This window comes from Ostrinia nubilalis, chromosome 3 (genome assembly GCF_963855985.1).
Source record: "Ostrinia nubilalis chromosome 3, ilOstNubi1.1, whole genome shotgun sequence".
Classification (NCBI taxonomy): domain Eukaryota; kingdom Metazoa; phylum Arthropoda; class Insecta; order Lepidoptera; family Crambidae; genus Ostrinia; species Ostrinia nubilalis.
The window spans coordinates 13,694,526-13,714,395 of NC_087090.1; the positions used below are offsets into that span (position 1 = coordinate 13,694,526).

At 36.3% G+C, this 19,870-nt stretch overlaps 1 protein-coding gene across 1 annotated transcript in view; it reads right to left on the minus strand.

The window, feature by feature from the left end:
- Positions 1-19,870, minus strand: part of LOC135088004 (integrin beta pat-3-like) — a 40,443-nt gene that overhangs the window by 19,599 nt on the left and 974 nt on the right. Inside the window, exon 2 of the mRNA XM_063982884.1 lies at positions 161-355. Within this exon, the coding sequence (XP_063838954.1) occupies positions 161-355 (195 nt within the window). The remainder of the gene's footprint in view (positions 1-160; positions 356-19,870) is intronic.

Below are 19,870 nucleotides of genomic sequence, written 5' to 3' on the forward strand. Positions count from 1 at the left end.
ACACTCATATCATGATCAAGATCATCAAGGATGGCTAAATGACGATACCATACAAGAAAATGCCAATGTTAGTATTTTAGATTGATGTCTGACAAGACAACCACAAGGTGTGGAATAAAAGAATATACCGTTTTATTGTCACATAGAGTCAAGTACTTACTTTGGGGTGGCTATTGTTTGGATAGCTGTAGATGAAGGGTATCCGAGTGCTGGGCTTGTTGACCTTGATAGTGAGGGCTCTGTAGTTGGGCGTGATGGTATCGCCGTCCATGGTCTCTTCCGGGATGGTTGGCAGCGCCTCGGTATGACCGGGACACCAGTTGTCGTTGAGGCGAGCTGAGCAGTGGACCTCGTGCTGCAAAAGACAGGTTTAGATAAGTAGGTACTTGCTATTGTTTTAGGAATAAAGGGTTGATGGTGGTTCATAATGGGGGATAATTTGTCAAGTGTTAAAAGAGTAAAGCTGTTGTTGTAAGTCTTACAAATCTAATTGAAGGTACGTTTTAAGTCAAAATTAACTGATTCAATTGCATTTTCCAAATCCTAATCATTGTGTCTATAATCGTTGGTGACTAATTTTTGCTCGATTTTTTATTTTACCTAACACTAATTTAGATTCAAATAAGTTTTGGATCATGAGGGAATGCAATATAAGTAGTAACTACAAAGGGGTCATATTGTGTGAGACTCCTTGACAGTTGGCGCCAGCAGTTGCCAAGTAGCTTAAGTATACCTAACATTAACCATAATTCCTCGCAAGACCTAGCTTGGCGTAAAATTACACAAATTACCAAGCAAACGTTGCAGAGATTGACGCCGGTTAAAACAATTTTACAATGACGCATAAAATCAGCCCAGCTAGATGCGGCAAGGGCGAGATTTGCCAAAGAAATAGAGCGTAGTAAATTATCCTGTGATTTGTCATTGACATTTGTTTACAGTTTTCACGGTTTCATTAGTGATGCCTTATTTTTCTAACCGTAGGTTTCATGACAGTTGTAACAGATACAAGGTTTGTTTTATTGTGTAAGTAACTTCGACTGGTTACTTTGAAAATTGTAATTATGGTACTTATATTAGTAACTCTGTACCATGTAAATTGTCGACAAAGCTGTTGACTTTCCAAATAAGTAAATAAATAAATGTTTGTATTTTTTATTTTGGAGACAGAACTTATAATTCATTAGGTAAACCACCTGTGCATGTATTTCATTTTCATTTTTTTTGTACATTTCATTTATTTATTCCAGAAACAAAATACATTGTATAGGAAAATTATGTGTATATCATAGTATGGTGGTTATTGCAATTTATTTTTATATCGCTCTACATCTAGTGCTATAACAACGTTTAAAATGATTAATCGCCGGTAATCTCAACACCTAGTAATAGCGTTTGTGACATACCATTACTCGCTAATTAGGCGTAGCACACTTGTCTTTTCCATGTCGGTATTATAATTCCGTGTAAATGTCTCAGTGGCGCCGGAGTGGAGACGTGGATTAATGTCCACTGTTGGTAACCTTCTTAACCCTTGGCTTGCTTACTGGGTCTGTTGAGACCTGATAAACTAAATTAACTAACTAAGATGGTGGCTGGTGCAGTGACCCAAAGTGAGTCTTGGATTAAGCCAAGGCTTCTGACAATAAGAGTCTCCATTTCGGTTTGTTTTGCGCCACCTCTAAAACACTATTTTCGTTTAAGTCGGTTCAAAATAAGTGTTAGTATTTCTGTTTATGTGAATTGAAATCTATGTTTCTCGAAATTGACTAAAATAGTAAAAGATTATTAGATAGCAAAGAAAAGAAACAAAAATAGGTACGTGGCACATGTGAAGATGACCGTATACTATCGGGTGTCACATTCAAGCAATAGTTTGTTAATGAATGGATCTGTTAGGCCCTACGCGTAGCAAGGGTTAAGTCGGACACTAGCAAGATGCCATACCTGCCTTAATGATTGCTAATAATAAGGCCCTTTGTTGTGCATTATGATAGTGGCTTGACCACAAGCACTTAATGAACGTCACATAGCTCCTTTGTTAGCGCGATTACTATAGACTTCGTCCAGATAGTCCAGTAAATATTGCAATTGTTTATTGATTCACGTTTAACTTTGCTATTTGAATAGGACAATAAATTATGGTTTTTAATGAAATCACTAAAATTCACTAAAGTATCTATAGCGGACTTTTAGATTCATCTCCATGCGTCATTTTTATGTGAAAATCCACGATAAAGTTTTCCGCTTAAAATTATTATAGAATCGCATACTAAGAAAAACGTTTGAGGAAGGTAGTGATATGGAATTAGTAATGAAGAATGTTCACTAATTTTGTTTTTTAGCTTTCTGTATTCTCTGTTAAAAATAAAAAATACACGTGAAAGAATTATTTCGATACGTTAATTAGTTTCCAAGATATTGAATTTTAAAAGTGCGGGCGGCGGCCGGCCCGCCATTTTATGCGCGTGACGTCATATTACAACGACTGGCTCATATTTGTATGGGTGGAATCTTGCAAACTGAATTAAGACCCACTTCCAGGCAACCGATTAAGCTGAAATTTCGCAAACACATGTGATTTGGATGACCATGCAATATTATGATGACATGGAGCTGATCTGATGATGGAGCTGGAAGATGGCCATAGGAACTCTATAATAAAACGACTTAAATGCATCGAGTTTGGGCTCGTTCGTTTTGTATTGATGAGTATTTTAATTCTATATAGTAATCGGGGTCTAATGATGGAGCTGGAAGGTAATTCGCAATAAAACGACACAATCGCATCAAGTTTGGGTTTGGTTCAATTTTAATTTCTGTGATGGGTCTGGGTGTTAATATGTATAATAAGTTTGTATTTACAAAAAAAAAATATTTAAGTATGTTTATATCCGTTTTCTAGTGAGCGGACGCTGTGAATGTACGTCACACGGGGTCACGTGACCGTCGGCGGGACTCAATATTTAAGCGAACTTTGAATGCCTATAAAATCATAACTACTGGGTATTTTTGAATGAAATAAAAACTAATGTATTTGTAAATGTAAAAGCTTAACTGTAACATAGGTTTCAAGTGATTTTGCATACCTAGTAACATTCTCAATTATCTAAAAGTAAGATTCATCGAGGAATAACCCATATAAATATATTTAGCAAGCATTAGATATAAGCAAAGTACCTACTCACTTAAGTACTTATATGTACTTAATACAGTTTTCAATGAAGAACAGCCGAGTCAGCCGACATAACGTTTATTTACCAACTGTTGTTGATGTGATTTTCATCGCTAATTCATGTTTGTTTTTCAAATCGTTCAAATCAAAATTTCAAAGCGAAGCATGGCGCTATATGCCAGTAGAATTAAACACAAAAATTGATTAAATCGGAAATAATTCCTACAAAAGATTTTTTTGCTTTAATGGCTTCATTGGTTGCCCATTAAGACTCTCCTATGTTTTCGACTTCGACGGCGTTGTGCTTAAGTGGTGGGGGCCCCCGAAAGCGGCGTTTTTTCGGTTTTCCGGTTATACCGCGTAAAGGACTTACCCTATCGAAAAGTGGTCTTCATGACGGTTAAAGGGCACTTAATCCTGCATTGAATAAGACCAAATTCATATGTTTTGGACAAACCGTTCTCGCGCTAAAGTTCGGCAAAGTAGAAAATATACGTAAAATTAATGACCCTCTCCACGTCCAATGGCTTGTTACCCACATGCTTCCAAGCCTTGTAAAGGGTCGCCTTAATCAGTGTAACCCTAACAAGGCTCACGAGTTTGATTCGCTTATCCTTGTTCGTCCCAGCCGTTCCTTAACTGCGGTTGCTGCACCTCTTCCTGACACTCTCCTGAACGACTCTGTGTTACCTAATGTGGCTGCCTCTCTTCCTTGTACCCTCCTGTACGATTGCATTGCTTAGCTATATGCCTGGTCCAAGGTTCGACGCCACAAAATCAACTTTGTACGCGTGAAAATAGTTTAAATACTATTTTCCGTGCTTGCAACATTTTTCTTTACTGCTTCGCCTCTATTAGTCGTAGAGTGATTGGTTATATCCTATAGCCTTCCTCAATGTATGAGCTATTCAACACAAAAATAATGATTTCAATCAAACTAGTAATTCTTAAGATTAGCGCGTTCAAACAAACAAACGAAAAACTCTTCAGCGTTTTAATATGAACTTATTGTTGTTGATTTTTGGCGTCGAACCTTAGACCAGGCATACGTAGTCATGCAGGAGGATACAAGGAAGAGGGGCAGCCACTGTAGGTAACACAGAGTCGTTCAGGTGAGTGCCAGGAAGAGGTGCAGCAACCGCAGTTAAGGAACGGCTGGGACGAACAAGGATAGGCGCATCAAGCTCGTAAGCCTTGATAGGGTTACACTGGTTGAGGTGGCCCTTTTCAAGAATTGGAAGCCTGTGGGTAACAAACCATTGGACGTGGAGAGGGTCATTAATTATACGTATATTTTCTACTTTGCCGAACATTAGCGCGAGAACGGTTTGTCCAAAACATATGAATTTGGTCTTATTCAATGCAGGATTAAGTGCCCTTCAACTGTCATGAAGACCACTTTTTGATAGGGTAAGTCCTTTACGCGGTATAACCGGAAAACCGAAAAAATGCCTCTTTCGGGGGCCCCCACCACTTAAGCACAACTCCGTCGAAGTCGAAAACTTAGGAGAGTCTTAATGGGCAACCAATGAAGCCATTAAAACAATAAAATCTTTTGTAGGAATTATTTCCGATTTAAAAGCTAATTCTACTGGACTACTAACCGTACATGGGAGTATAATTATAAGCGTGACGGAGTTCATTAGAGTGCATTGTGATGCTGCCCGTGGATGAAGGCCACACGGACTCGAGTGTAGTTAGAAAATGCACAGTGGGCCGAGATTGGAAATTGAGAGGCACGGAATTTCTCTTTATCGTTTCATCGACGTACCGGTTTTAGATCACGATTTTTATGTAGAGCAGTATTTGTCAAGATTTTGGTTAGTTTTGCATTGTTTGGTGAAATAGATATACATAAATGGTTTATTATTTAAATTGTTGTCAGTATTTTGTACGTCCTTTGTAGAATGTAGATACAGACCATAAATAAACTTTATTATAAGTAAATGTTCTATATCGTTAGTATAATCTCATCAGCAATGCGATATCATTTGATAATTATGCCCTACGTTCTAGAATATATTGCAACAATAATTTACAATGCGTTCCTTATATAGTATTCTTATAATTAGTAACTAAGCCAGTTCAGACAAACGAGTACATATTTGTGATGCAAAATGCATTGTTAGTTTTTACAAATAATGACTAGTTATTTCCTGTAACGCTTTTGACTTTGATTTACGAGTAAATTATTGTAAAATGAAAATATCTTCTTAGTGACTCATTTTAGGTTGAAAAAAATCATGATGTGATCATATTTAGTAGTGGTAAATACATGAAGCAAGAATATTCAAAATAAGACCATTTGGAATATCAATCGTAGTTAAAACCAATGGGCCAGTCTGTTTTAATCCCAGATGATTTATTTTGAAAGATTATTAATTGTGGACGTCATTAGTCTTCAAATCTTGCATTATCTGCGGTAGGTCTAGTCAAAGGCCAATAAACCTTTAATCCGAGCGGTTTGCGCATACGCACCAGCGTGGGAGTACTCGTAATAGAGGAGATGTTGACGATTATTCCTATCTGACTAATCGACACAATTCCACCCTCTCACTCACGCAGTGCGCGGGTGATAGAGACGGGGCTAGGGACGGTAAAAGGAAAGAGTAGAACTGCAATAATAAGGTTCTGGGGTGTGGGTGGTGAGGTACGAGCGCCCACAGAATGCAGCTTCTTGCGACATCTAGTACTCAGCGATTTAGCTGTGTAACCAGTTTTAACATAAATAAAGAGCGTTCAAAATAAACAACACTTGGGAGATGAATCTTCGTTTTATTTGAACGCTCGAGGCCTTTGTGATCGTAGTGCAACGTATTTATTAACTCTTTAAAGAAAATACATGTGTCGGATTAAATAAATATACAGTTCGTGTTTTGAAATATGTAATGATCTATTGCTTTTATTCTTTCTCAAACATATTACGTAAAGGAAAAAAAGTTTACTTAAAAGGAACATTTCTATATTTAAATGATTTAAAGTAAGTTACTACGTATTTCAAAAGAGTTACCTATTTACTTCGAGACCTGCGTTACTTGTAAACTTAATAATTAGTCTTAATATTGATGCTTAATGAACGCAACATCTTTTAAACGTTCTTGGAAGAAGTAAAAGCTCTCATTAGCTTTCATTAATGCAGGTGGACACAGCTTGAGTTTGAGATCAAAACGACATCCTGCCCCATTCGTAAGGAGGATGAGCTCCGATTTGCAAACAATGAGATCGTAATGAATTTTTAATTAACTAAATCTCTGGAGCGGCGAACCCGATCTGCGCCCACGCAACGCAACAATGTTTCCAGTCATGTTATGTGTAACTACAGGTTTGTGAAGCAACTGTTGCTTTTATTTTTGAAAGTGAAACTAATTAATAGAGAGGTGTTAATAGTGATAGACTGAAAAATAACGGTTACAATCAAATATGTTTGAGAAAAATAAATACATTTTATGTTAAAAAATGTCTTGAAAATAAGAAATATTTTTTATTTCGGAAGTAAACTTATGTTACATTCTTGTTAACAATATTCGAAAGCATCCAAGCTTTTTAAGACGGTGAACAGGAAAAAAAAAACAATATTCGTCATCTATACTTATAATAAATCTGTAGAGAGGTCAATTCTGTACATGAAATATATTTTCAAAATAACTATCAGGGGGTGATTAGTGATCGATACTGATGCCAAAAATGCAATCAGTAAAATTTTTGTCTGTCTGTCTGTCTGTCTGTCTGTCTGTCTGTCTGTCTGTCTGTCTGTCTGTATGTTCCTTATAGAAACAAAAACTACTCGACGGATTTTAACGAAACTTGGTACAATTATTCTTCATACTCCTGGGCAGGTTATAGGATACTTAGGAATTCCCACGGGAACGGGCATTAGCGGGAAAATCCTTTTGTATGAAAAATCTAAACCGTTTAAGTTAGACGCTTGAAATTTGGCCAGCAGGTACCTTAGTAAACTTAAAGCTTAGTTATAACAGAATATTGCAAAATTCCTACGGGAACGGGAATAAGCGAGAAAAAACATTTGTATGAAAAAATCTAAGCCACGTAAGATAGACGCTTGAAATTTGGCATGCAGGTACCTTAGTAAATTTAAAGCTTAGTTACAACAGGATATTGCGAAATTCTCACGGGAACGGGAGTTAGCGGGAAAAAACATTTGTATGAAAAAATCTAAACCGCGTAAGTTAGACGCTTAAAATTTGGCATGCAGGTACCTTAGTAAACTTAAAGCTTAGTTACAACAGGATATTGCAAAATTCCCACGGGAACTGGAAATAGCGGGAAATTCCTTTTGTATGACTGACTCACTGAACTACCCACGCACAGCCTAAACTGCTAAACGTAGGCACTTGAAATTTATAAGGGACGTAGCTTAGATACCGTAGGGGTGCACTAAGAAAGGAATTCCCGAAATTCCCACAGGAACAGGAATTACCGGGAAAATCCTTTTGTATGAAAAATCTAAACCGCTTAAGTTAGACGCTTGAAATTTGGCATGCAGGTCCCTTAGTAAACTTAAAGCTTAGTTACAACAGGATATTGCGAAATTCCAACGGGAACGGGAGTTAGCGGGAAAAAACATTTGTATGAAAAAATCTAAACCGCGTAAGATAGATGAAGGGGGTAAAACGGGATCCACGCGTACGAAGTCGCGGGCGGCCGCTAGTTTAAGATATTTTGGTTTTCCCTATTTATTAGTGCATCTAAACAGCTATGAATAGTTGGGGCGTACTCTAATAAAAGGTTTTAGTTTACAAATAATGACATCACCCGCAATACCCGCATTTGCTTCTCAGTAACCCCACGCCCTTTGACTCATAGTGCTTAAACAATATTCTAATGTAGGACAAACAATTACTTCTTATTTAGATGAAAATGTGAAGGAAATTTAAACAAATATTCACTCATACAATGGGATACTTATGTACTAGCATGAAGATTACAATATGGCCATGTATGTACGAGTCCCTGTGTTGTGAAAATGGAGTGAAAATTGCAACCAAATCAAAGCTAACGAGAAACATTACGTTACAGTTATTTTACGTTTTATAAGTAGGTAAATTGTTTTTTCATGTTTTTTTTCACACAATATAACTTGTAGGTAATTCCTTATTTTTTCTGTCGGTCGTTGACTCAGTCCTCATTCGGAGAACAAGTGGAGTATTGTCCCAGACGTCGCGTAAACTTACTAGAAAAATCGTATTATTTGCCAGTTGGCGTGATTCCAAACAATAATAGGACATTGCACTTTCCGAGTTTTATTGTGCACTATATTACTGTCAGGAATGCCATTGTCGCGACGCTTTTTAAATGTCCCTTATCTGGCCATTTTAACTGGCGCAACCACGAAACTATTTGGATTTATTTGTTTGTATCTGACTCTATCACTTATTCCAGGGATTCTGCCAAGCTACCAATGTAGAGCCAATATCGTAATGGGTTTGCAGAGTCCCATGGGATATACTAAATGCGATAAGAAAATTAATTTTTAACAATAGATCGAACTAATTACCATCGTCATTTAATCAATGCTGGCTCTACTAGATGAGAATATGATAAGAATTACATAGCTCTTAAAATTTACACCAACTGTTTAAGTAGAAACAATCTGATATCTCCAAGAGTTTGTCTTATACACTGTAGCGCCATTATCGTAAATTATGAAAACACGGAACGTTCTGCGATGATCGCGAGATTGAGTTGGGCTTCTGAATGTTGATCTAGCTAGATTGAACTGCCTATTCCCGAAAATGACCCATTTATTTTGCGCTCCTGCCAAATAGATCATCGGCTGTGAATCCTATGAGAATATATTCCAAATGTCGGTAATATTTGACGACCTCGTTGGCGCAGTGGCTTGTTGTCTAAAGTTCCGGGTTCTATATTGAATGAAGTCTAGGATTATTTCACCAATCACTCAAAAGTCAAAGGTAGTTTATTAGTCTTTCACATGGTCGGTTTCATTGACTAAGGCCCGGTTTGACCAAACTTTTATCCAAGAATAACTCCTGGTATAACTGGCACATTGACAGTTTTAGTATGGGAAATATGTCTAAATGTCGAATAACTGACGATTTATTCTGAGATTAATATTTACTCTTGTTTGGTCGAATCCACCCTGAGTGGTATTATCCTGCATTTTTAATCTTATTATGGATTGCCAAAATAAGGGTTAGAGCTAGTTTTTCAGTATTTCCAAGGGACACTATTAATTCGACATTGGGTTCTGTTGTGGTATAAGACCTATTTAATACTAACTGTATGTAAACATGATCTTCGTGCTTATGAATACACAATAACATCGTAGTCTCAAAATACCACTATACCTTTACCTATACACAGGTATTTCAAAATGAGCCTAATGCTCCGTATAATATGAAGTATTTATGTGCCAATATTGCATGTGAATTCAATTTAACCAGACACTTTCACGGTTCACACAGGTAACGTTCAGTAGGAAACCTGATCTAGAAAAGAAGCGTGGGGCGGTGTGTCTCAATACGGGCGAAGGGTTTCCTCGCTAGATAGAGTTAGTTACGGCTACAGTATTTCGTTGCGTCGAAAGACAGATGCATCAATTATATTGAGTAACTAGCTTTTTCCCGCGGCTTCACCCGCGTGAAATGTAGTTTGGCACAGATCGTCATAAATTATTGCCTATAAGTTATTCTGGGTTATAATGAATAATACTGTAAAGTTTCATCAAAATCCGTTCAGCAGTTTTTGCATGAGAGAGTAACAAACATCCATCCAGACATCCAAACTTTCGCATTTATAATATTAGTAGGAAGTAGGATAGTAGGATTAGGTGTTAATTTATGAATTATTTTTTCATGTGCATCACTTTCTGTGTCATTTCCATTATTAATGCTTTTTTAAAGTGTTTAGTTGTAAAATCTTTTAAAAAAATAGATTTTTAGATCCGTAATGTATTAATATCTATATTTAATTTCAGTTGACGCATTTAAAAACACAATTTGTTATCAGTCTATGTTATACGTGTCTTAGTGCGCACAAATCAACCGACCCTTGCAGCAGGTGGTTTCGCAAGTACATAACTACGAGTATTTATAGTCTCTGTAAAGTAATGTAGGAAACTAGTTTTACATATTAAAATGATACATTTTTATGATTTCAATGTGCATTCCCATGATTATATTATACTAAGTAACTGATATTCATTAGAACCATCTATGGTTTACATTTATGTACACTGTTACTTCACCTTTTGTAGCATTCATCTGCCTATCTCAGTAGCTACTATTAAATAAACTTGCAACTCAAAAAAGTGCTAAATGTAACTCCCAAGTTGTTCTTTGTTCTTCAATTAATCCGTCGGAGTTCACACTTTCCGAATCGGTTAATGCTTTCAGTCAATAGAAGTTTTTAAGGCCCTTAGGGCGATTGCAAGACGTCCACTGGCCGGGTGGGGCCGTAAGAGTGAAAGCACACGATGCGTTGCGGCGGCGGTGCGACGTCGGAGCGGTGTCGCTGCGTCGTCTTACATAGAAATATCTGTGGCGGGCATACAAATGGTGCGGCGCCACGCTGCGTGATACGCCGAAATCTTTGCGTTGCGGCGCCGCAACGCATCGTGAGCTTTAAGCTCTCAGAGCGCCCTTTGTGTGAGAGACGCTTGCGCAAACCACAGCGAGATGTTTTATGCATATCGCAATATAATGTTAATAGGTAAGTGGAGCGCGCCTTAATTGCACTGATTGATATACCACCGGGATACGAAAATACAGCCTTATATGGACAACACTCATTTCGGTATTAATTGTCAGTACCTTATCTCCAGTAATTAGCGCGGTAAGTTGTCGATATTTCGGTAGGAATAAAGAATTGCCCTTTTAATGTCGATGATGGAGCAGCCCGGTCAGTATACATCAATGTAAAATCTTTTTTGACATTTATTCAAGGTTATGATTATGCATGGCAAATAAGAAATTACTTGTGTTGTAATAAATATTTATTGCCATTAACAACTTCTTACGTCTTCATCAGTAAAATTTCAGCATAGCTTTATTACATACATATTTTGGAAACCGTGATTATAGGGTTAAAGGGTAAAATGTCTCTATGTAAACATAATGTTATCAATAAGAAGGGTCATAAGTTACTTCATTAATCGCAATTCCCCTGCCAAATCAAATTACTGCCCAGTTAGTTTCATTATTACAGTTAGCTACCCATCAAATGACCTAATTTTGTAAATATGTACCTATACATAGAATGGAATTCTATGAATTACTTACTTATTCAATAGAGTCATTTGGGTTGTTTTTATAAGATTTCTTGCTTGTTTGGAATGTAAAAAATAACTAGCAATTTATTCTCTATCATACCGTGACAAATAGGTTAGGTACCTAGTTCTATTTAAAAGATCAGTAAAGCGTAAAATCTAGGCAGAAATCACTATTAACTTTTTCAATAAAATCTAAGGTACTGATCACCATTTCATTACATATTATTTATACGTACGTTATTACGTGCTACAGTTAAATATTAACTAGCCCGTGAACTAAAACGGGTTCAAGGGAATACAAGATTTTCACTCTTATTTCTGCTTGTGTGAACTTTCAGCCTATACCTATCTGAGTAGGTCTAACTAAACGATAAAATGGATAAAAGAAGAAACACGAGTAGACTTGTAAGTTTTGTAGCTTGTGTGGTCGATGGGCAAAGCAATATTATTAACATAGGCATCCATATGAATATGGATGCAGTGTGACTTGAATGGTTACAACTCACAAGCAAATTACCATGAATGCTTCTCAAAATAATCAACATGTTAATGACATTTTTTTTATTCATGACAGTGGACAAAGTTTCAGAAAAATACTTAAAATTATTATTCTCTTTAGTTTTTGAAGATTACTCGTTAGTTTTTGAAATGAGTTTGATCCTGAATGGTAAACGATAACTCATTTTCTTGTCTTACGTTTAATAATAAGTTACGATATGACGCTAAAAGAGGTTTCCCAAATCGTTTCTATGGCTCCATCGGAATAAATACGTCTCCTACAACTTTATAGGGGCGATTGTTAGTTTTGTTGGCTTCAAGAAGAGGATTAGGGGTATTCGAACCGCAGCTGTCCATACATAAACAACCGCGACCCCTGTTTTGCTTTGATTTTTCGTATGTAGTGGCTCTTCATGTAAAACAATCATATTGTTTATTTGAGAGTGTGTATTATTACTAGCTCTTGAGACTTTTTTGGTGCAAGGAATTGGGAATGTCTCAAGGAGTAGATTAAGGTATAGAAATGAAAATTTAGAAATATTTTACATACTATTTATAAAACAATTTAAATGTAGACTGATGTAGAGTTAGAAAAGACAAGGCACAATCTGAAACTGGTCGTTTTATCATAGATGAATGCATGCTCAATGAATAAATAAAGGTCCTCTATATGATCAGGAGTAGTCTAAACCTTAAAGTAAAAGTAAAAGAATGTGTTAAAGATAAATGAAGCTAAGTGAATGTAGAGAAAGATTATTGCATCATGAGACCCTGAAACCTATTAGGTATGCGGTTTATTACGATACAGATCTTATCGCTCAAATCACAGAGTGCAAATCGCCATTTAAAATATTCACGAGATAGCCTTAATCACGCGTAAATAACTGCATATTTACATTTCGATTCCAGTGCTCGCCGAAAGCGTCATTAATTCCTTTAATGATTTTGTGCAACGCGTGTCAGGGGACATTTAATATCCACCAGTTTATATCGTGACGAAAAATTAAAAGTAGCCGTGTAATAAGTTTAAAAACATGAGTCAGGTCGGTCACGAATATAATTTACTCGCATAGGGCAGCAATTAATGCCTCAACTTTAATCTGAGGGGTGGGTCAAATGTCAACTGGTGGATAAGGTTGCAATGCTCGGTTTCGACAAGCTGACGATCAATCACCGCAAACAGGTTATGATTACCCTCAATAACTTCCATTTGGCACATAAAGAGTGGAAAGATAGGACACAGTACTTGCGCCACAGCGTTCCGACAACGCTGCGTGCATTTGCAATGCAAATGCAGTGTAAAACAAACAAATCATATTTTATACGCATACTCAATACACGATGATTAATTGGGTTTTAAGCTGAGTTATGTAAGTTACCAATTATTGTGATTAATGAATTTCGCGTATAAAATAATCGTACATACATAGGCAGGTATTCATTGTCGTACGCTCCTTTTTTCACTCAATAATCTTGGAAAATTTACTGAAGATTTTACTGACCAAAAGTAAAAATTGTACATAATTAGTAGAAAACTGTAAATAATTACTTAAGCCTTACAGTTAAATCCAGTCTTTATCTCTAGGTTCTTAAATAATGGGGATATAAAAATAAACAATTTAAGTTGAGAAACTTAACATTCTTACAGAAAATCATCGTTATTTCCATTAAATGCAGTGTCATTAAATTGAACGCGTATAATCGCGGCATGTCATGTCTGCATCGTTATGGCGCCGTTGTTTTTAATCCCCGCGTTAACAATGTCGACACAGCGTGCAGCGCGTAAAGTTCACGAAAAAACATACAATATTAAAATGCAGTGCAAAAAGTGTAATTGCGTGTGTGCACGTAATTTATGTTATTTTAGTATGATTGATCGCGGGCCCATCGGCTTAATGATCTCGCTCCTGTTATTGCGCATAAAATTGTGTAAGATATAATGTTAAAAACACGCCCGCATATAGGTCAACGGGCTGCGTTTGTGATTTCTCAGAATGTACTGTGGGCTTCATTCACGCAACTGATAAAAGATAGGTAGTTACAATATCGCAAAAATTGCATTCGATCCTTTTTATATTCTCATTCGTATTGTATTTAGGATGTGTTTTGCAAGTTACATCACATCGCACATTTATTGCAAACTGTGCATATTTACAAGGTTAAGCCACAACATTTTGCTTTTTCAGACTTTTTTCACACGTTTACATGAATCCGGCCCACTGTGTAACGGTATTACCGCGCGGATGTTTGTTGATTCCGCGTACGTACTCCAACTGCACACGGGTGCGTTTACGCGCTAACTGGAATCACACATTGTAAACCATTAATGGTTTTAGAATAGCATTGTTTTGGAAACAGAAAACTGCATGAAAGAAAGTAAATTTCAAAGGTGATTTATTTGTTTTCACATCGACGTGTGGTCTTCACTGTCGGCCGGTGAAATAAAGCAAGATAAATAAAAGCGATTCGTCTTATCGAATGATTGAAGGGAAACGTAAATGTAAACATCGAAATCTTCGGGTCGCTCGCTAATTAAATGTCCGATGAGTTTTATTGGTTTCTTTCAAGAGTTTTTAATGATTTCTGGCTGCTGAAATATGAATGTTACGAAAGCATTGCTCGTAGTTTATTGGTATTTCTGTCATGTTCACGTTTATAAAATGGAAAACCTATACCTATACTTATCTTACTAATGATTTAAGTATCGGTAGCATTTTTTATTTTTTTACTAATATAGTTCAATATTTGCATCATTTGTAGTAAGTATCTTTTATAGCAATGTAAATTGATAACTTAAGATTGTTTTGTTTAACTAAAAAATTAAATACACTCAAGTAGGTATTTCAGGCATTCAATTTAACATGACAATAAGACAAGGCATAAACCAACCGATTCCTTTTAAAGTGTCCAAAATAACAATGACTTCACGGAGTAGAATGTATGAATCACTGACGCGTCCGTTAGGTATTAATAAATATTGTTAACCTAATAATATAAGTTTCTCGTTAACTCCACGCCATTAGTTACACTTTGTTTGCGAGGAGCGGATATTGGAAAATGGGGTACGCAGGAAATTCGAGGATCGATCGAAGCACTCCACGAGATTGTGTGGAGTCATCAGAATAAAGGACTTCGTATGCGTGCTGAAGGAGTAGCCATCAATACATAAAATGTATTAAGAGAGAGCCCACATAATAATATGACTCAGGAACATTGGATCAAAATTGCAGGATTGGGACTGTGATCTTAGTTTTGTTGGTCCAACAAAGAGTCCAAACCATATTATGGAAAGAAAATCCATCTAGTTGTAGCATATAATGTAGAGTCAGGGTAATTGAACTGTCGATTAATGAGAGTAATAATTCGAGGATCGATCGAAGCACTCCGCGAGATTGTGTAGAGTTATCAGAATAAAAGACTTCGTATGCGTGCTGAAGGAGTAGCCATCAAATACATATTTATTAGGAAGATGAAGAGTGGCCACGCATGAGTCAGGAACATTGGATTAACATACCAGGATTGAGATTGTGATATTATTGTTTTGTTAAAAACCCAAAACATATATAATATGGAAAAGATGTAATCGGGATCATTGGACGTTCGACCATGAATAATAAAAATAAAAATAGTAACTTTTCGGCTATTGAAGTTAGCTTTTTCTGCAAGTACCTTAGTCTGGTGTGTCAAATGTGAATTTTATACAGTAAAAGTGGTTAAAATTGAATTGCTTGTATCCGTCTGGTTGTTCTTACATACTGTAGGTATGATTCACAACCCCCATAATTGGTTTATTTTGGTAAAATTAGCATTATGTTCTAATTTAACTTTTCACCCGTTGAAACAAGATTAATTTACATTAAACTCTGCATGTATACTGACAGCAGTTGGGGAAAGAAAGGATTGGCGGCCGTAGACTGGAAGACGTAGCGTGGGTAGGCCTCCCACCTAGTGGACCGATGACCCAGTTAAGGTTGCGGGAAGCCGTTGGATGCAAACGACTAAGAACTTCTCGATGTGGAGTTCTATGGGAGGCCTATATCTAGCAGTGGGTTACTAGAGATTGATGATGATAATATGATTTTAATTTCTAAGATTCCTTATCATTATTAACTATTTACTATAAGTAGCTAATATTATGTAAGATCCAAAACAACACATAAAGCTAAGTGCGTAATGACGTCAAGTAGCGAGAGGAACATAAAATGTGCACTGCGCCCGCGCATCCGATAACGCATTATTATTATGAGAGAAAACAACTGAATGGATGTGCGAAGTATGATGTTATGCCCGCATATGGCAGCCGCAACGGTAAAGAGTTACCAAGGTCTTGCTTTTATTTTCATTGTTTTAGTCATAAAGTGAGCCGCCGCGAAAACAACCTATAAATGAAAAGTAAAAGTTCTTATCCTTATATGTTCAACGTTTATTGTCATGTTTGTATTTAGTAGTAGGCATACCTAAAATCTGGTTTCATTCATAAATTGTACGGCATGAATAGTCACAATTTGTACGGGATGAATAATAGTCATTTTAGGTAAACAGTTTCAGGCATTCAAATTAATTTGTTTACAGCAACTACTGAAAAGTATGAGTCATCTACATCGTTAATGATAATAGTATTTACAACTCTATCCACTTTGCTTTTAAGGTAGAAGTTTCTATAACGGTCCATGGGGCTTTTAGTGCTCCTCCTCCAGTGTTAATAAACTGTGAAGTGCAGTCTGGCTGCCCCTGTCTCTATAGCCTATGGCTCTATGCACTACATAAACGTTCAGCAGAATTGCCACCCTTATCCCCCCTTGGCTTGCTGGATGGTCCGGAATACTTTGTAAATGTTCCTTAATGTGTTTGTCTTTGTGCGATATTTTATCTAATAGTAGTGTATTGTAAAAACAATAGATTATCAATTTGCAAGTAAAGTTTGTGTTTCATACAAAACATGCATGTTTAATGTGTTGGTAAATATACGTACATATTGTTATCGTTTTTTTATGTTTTATCTAGAGCTTATTCTTAATCGTTCTGTCCTTTAGAGATAATACCTAAATAAATAGCCATTTTATTAATGACCTTTTTATGACTGGCAATAAGATAGAACTTGTTTTAAAACTACATTGCGCATCAAATATTTCGATTATTCGGCAGGTTTATTGAAAATTGATTGACCTGCCGAAGCAACATCCTAATTCGACCCGTGGTCCGTTATGTTTCGTAATGATTATCACAATTACCAGGTGCAATTAGCAGGTCAGGTTCACTCGCGGTACCGACCGAGTGGATAATATAATTCTGTGGTGGAATTACTGACTACCAACGGTGGACAAATGAGCAAGGTTGTTCGGGATATACGAGTATTCTGAGACTTCTTTGAATTGGTAAATAATCTCATTGACTAAATACAAATAAAGAATTAATAATTATGATATGATAGTCATGGCATGGACATTGGACAAGGACTGTAGAGGGTTTCCTATCAGACTATAAAATATGACTATTTCTTTGACTCTACCTTTTCTAACGTTGGGTCACCATAAACCTTGTTGATACAGGTGCCTATTTTGATTACAAATGTGTTAATATGTCATGAATTACCCGAATATGCCTAAAGACTTTTAGGCTGAGTTGCACCAATTAACTTTGACCGTAACATGACGATAACCGGTGTTTTTTGTATGGAGTTTGACAGATTTTTGACGTTTGTCAAAGTTAAAGTAAGATGGTGCAACCCATCCTTAGTATTTTTGCCCTTGTTTCTTTTATGTTATCCATAGGATTGTTTTTATTCATCCATTCATCAACAGTTAAAACCAGTTTCATTTTAACTGATCCTTTCGGTTTCTTAGTTAATTTATCTATATGTATTAGGTACATAAGAAAGTTTGTATAATATCAGCGCGCATGTTGCATTCGCCATAATAGTTTCGTCACTTGACCGTTTCATAACATAACTCGATTGTTAATATAATTGAAGCGTAACATTTGGTAATATTAATTATAACAATATTATGTTACTTACTCGTACTCTTAGAATGGTCCAGTCCACATTTCAAATTGTTTGTGTATTATCTTTAAATAGCTCTACCTATTAAATTACTAGTTTAATTGTCAGTGAAATTGAAAGAAAGAAAGAAAGAAAGAAAAAACATTTATTTGGTACCAAAAAATTAAACAATAAGTACAATCAACTTAAAAAGCAAAATACATTGTACCAAATTGGTCTCTGCTCAGTATGAGGTCATAACGTACTGAAGAGCACGTTACGGCCACTGGTATTCTGCAGAAACCATGAAAGAGGGGTGCGTGGCCCATAGCGAACGTTACAACTTACTACAAAATTTGACAAATAGAAGAAAATAAGTAAGTGTGCATTAATTTGTGCTATTGAGCACCTTATAATTATGATGATAATCTAAGATGATGCAATAAAGGTTTATGACTTAATAAATATGAATATATGTTAAGGTATTTAAAATAAGTTTGAGAGAGAAAAGATAATATGAATAATAATATGTATTTCGTAAAATTCTCCTCATATGGTTAATGAGAGCTATCTGGAAGTAGTTAGACATCATCATCATCGTCATTTCAGCCACATGACGTCCACTGCTGAAATAGGCCTCTCCCAATGATTTCAACAATGACCAGTTGGTAGCGCCTTGCATCCAGCACCTTTCTGCTAGTAGACATGGGGTCGATAAACTGTCATTTACCTTAATAATCCTTAACAAAAAATTATCCCAAGAAAACAATAGAACCTTTCAGCTGTAGTATCATTAGGGTAGATTACTCGAAGTTTTTATAACTGTTGTTTCGATTTAATATTTTAGTTGATATCTCGTGCGATTATTTCCACTTTGATTCCAATTCGCATTGAAATTAAGGTCGGTAAAATGTCAGTGTCACTTTATAAAATTCCCATGACTAAAGTGAAATAATATGTAATAATATGTGCAACTGTTTAGCTGTTCAGAGAGAAATTGACATACTTTGAAACCTAAAGGCGGATACAATGACGCATTGTGTAAAAACAATTTAGCAGATCAAGAACCAAAAAGTGATGTTTTAAGGTTTAAAACATGTTCTCTACGCCATTCCATTCGTGTTGCTTCATCACCGGACCTGCAGGAGCATTTTTTAAATTGCAGTTCGATTACGAAATTGCACAAATCGCATGTGGATCGAACATGTAAACCACGAGGTTATCTTAGGCTGGATTGCCCATCTTATTTTAACTTTAACAAACGTCAAAAATCTGTTATACTCCATACAAAAAACACCAGTTATCGTTATAGTTACGGTTAAAGTTAGATGGTGCAACTCAGCCTTAATGTCTACCGAGTAACAGGTGACTTGATATGTTTATTTTCCGAACCAGTCACACTGATACTGTTACACGATACAGTGTGACTGGAGGGGAACACTCTCCAACTAGTCGTGTTTTCATCTCAATCAATCTCCAAAAGCAAATCAAAACTCGTGACATTGATTACCCACATCAGCCACAAAAGGACTGCGAGAAGCGACTGTTCCTTACTTAGACCAAGTGTCTTTTTAGTCCCCCGGTGGGCATGAGCGAAACGTGAGCAGTAAAAATAGCTGGAATTTGAACTTGGCTGTCAGTTCATTGAGTCAATTGTTTCTTCCGTTCGCTCCATGGTTTTCTTTGTGCGGCTGCGCACTTATTGCCTACGGAAAAGCAATTGAGCTGATCATTCATGAGAACTGTTCAATTGGTTTGCTGCACCGGAACGTCTTCATCTAAGAAAGTGATAACTTTAAACGCTCTACAAGATGTAAATGTTTGTTTAGATTGTGACGTAAATATTCCTATACCTAATACATAAAGTAGGTATATTTGTTATGACATAAAGTCAACGAGTAACATTAGCGTTATCTTTAATGGCTTCCGTTTTGTATTCGTAATATCAAGTTTTATTCTCTCTCTG